The sequence below is a fragment of the Juglans regia genome, chromosome 1 (genome assembly GCF_001411555.2).
Source record: "Juglans regia cultivar Chandler chromosome 1, Walnut 2.0, whole genome shotgun sequence".
In the NCBI taxonomy this organism is placed as follows: Eukaryota; Viridiplantae; Streptophyta; class Magnoliopsida; order Fagales; family Juglandaceae; genus Juglans; species Juglans regia.
Window position 1 is genome coordinate 2,312,398 of NC_049901.1, and position 1,958 is coordinate 2,314,355.

The 1,958-nt window shown below is 41.5% G+C and overlaps 1 protein-coding gene across 1 annotated transcript; it reads right to left on the reverse strand.

Moving 5' to 3' along the window:
- Positions 1 to 327: 327 nt before the first annotated feature.
- On the reverse strand, positions 328 to 1,533 carry LOC109006231 (ethylene-responsive transcription factor ERN1-like). The gene has a single exon (XM_018985441.2). The coding sequence runs from the start codon at positions 1,531 to 1,533 to the stop codon at positions 328 to 330; it is 1,206 nt and encodes a 401-aa protein (XP_018840986.1).
- Between the last annotated feature and the right edge of the window lie 425 nt (positions 1,534 to 1,958).

Consider the following 1,958-nt stretch of genomic DNA (forward strand, 5'->3'; position numbering starts at 1 on the left):
TTGAAGCATTTGGAAAAAACCTTTGTTGATTTTGGTCCTTCTAAAGTTGAATCACGAACGTATCGAGAGAGGTGAGTTGTAATGTCCCATTGCAACTTGGATGGTTTAAACCTCAGTTTAGGTCTCTTCTGCTTGCTTATAAGCTGGAGAAGAATAAAAAATGGGACATTACTTCATCGTATTGGCTAACAAATAGCGTTACATTTCAATTTTTCCTCGGGCATAGGCATACAATCTGAAGATCAGCATTAAATATTAAAACAAGTGTGAATTTTTTCACTTCTTAATTAGAGCATGAAATGTTATGGACTAAAAAAGCTCTATCAATTAGTTAACAAAGCAGATGGGTGGAAGATCCAGAGAGCTCCAAAGTGACAATTCACCATCGTTGTTCGAAGAAGACGACCCCATTTCAACTGAACTTTGTGGGATATCCTCCCTCTTCCCCATCATTTCCTCAAATACTTCAGCATTCTTCTCCATTTTGTTGTGACATGCCTCTTGTAGGTGGCTTAGTTGGTCAGAGATTCCTCTTCCTTTCACATTTAAATTTCCTGATCTGAGCTTCAACTTCAAGCACTCAGGTATCCCATTGAAGGCGTAGAGAGAAGCTGAGAACTTCCTTTCATATTTCATCCTCTTCATGGCTGCTCTAAGCATTGATGGCTCGTCAGTGCAGTTCTCTGGTTCAACTGGTTCCGCATTAATCTCTTCAGCAATCTCAAATGGAGAATAGAAACAGGTCCCAACAGCATCCAGAAATTGGAAATCCATGGTTCCTACATCAGTGGTTGCTTCTTCTCCATCTTCCTCTCCTTCCCCTCCAAAATTACCCTCAGTACCACTAGAGGTCTGTGCTGCATTAATACTCCAATTGTAATCGAAGCCCATTTCCCTCCCTCCACAGTCTTCTTTTTCAGTTATAGAGGATTCAAAACTCGTGGTCATATAATCAGGACTAGCAGTTGTACTAGTACTCGTTACGATGTTGTTGCAGTCGGTGAAATCTTCAGGATCGTTAAGGTAATGCGTGAACGAGGTATCTAAGATATCCGTCTCTTCTTCTCTGTATACTTCTGCTTGTTTATTTTCTTGCTGGCTGATTGGCGGGGAAGAAATGGGTGAAGCAGCGCAAGTGTCATTTCTTGCTTTGAGCCTTTGGAGGAGAAGATTCGTGATCTTTGAGGGAAGAGCAGGGGATGAAGATGATGAGGAGGAACAAGGCCAGAAGTTTGTCCTAGTGTTGGAACCACGTAGCAAGCAAGCAGCCTCATCGTACGCCCGGGCTGCTTCCTCAGCTGTATCGAAAGTGCCTAACCACACTCTTATCTTTTGTATGGTGTCTTTAATCTCCGCGACCCACCGACCGGATGGCCTTTGCCTGACACCAACAAATCGCTTCCGGGCTCTTGCAGAACCACCTAGAGCTGCGGCTGCAGCAGCTTCCTTCACCATCTCTTCCCAAGCCATGGTTCCCTCACTAGAACTTTTGTCTTCCACTGCATCATGACCAGCTTTTCTCTTTCTAGCCATGTATACTTGTTTTTCTATGTGGAATTCTCTTCTATACCTCTCCTTTTCTCCAAGCTAGGTAAGCTTTAGGGGGATATTTCTTGTGGCCAGTGAAGGTTTGGTTACTATGTGTTTCTGTTCGTGTTGGTCTGTTGCATTTATATGAACGGATTGGAAGATGCTGTCAAATGCATGCGAGGGGAGATCAGCTGAAATGGTCTTACTACTTGTTCTTGTTTCTTTGTTTCTTCATGATTTTTGTCATCCATATGTAAATGCTGCAATATTTTAGTGAAATTTTTATTTGACCAAGCCCAAGGTACCTTAGAGTTCTCTTTCTTGGTATTAGTTTAAGAGTTCGCATTTTTTTTTTTCTTTTTTGAAGTCTGAATGGGTCATTGCATTTTTCTTGTTAATTTATTCGATTATATATAATATTTTTATGA

Excerpts from the sequence above, each read along its gene's own strand:
- LOC109006231 (XM_018985441.2), bottom strand. The coding sequence starts at position 1,533 with ATGGCTAGAAAGAGAAAAGCTGGTCATGATGCAGTGGAAGACAAAAGT.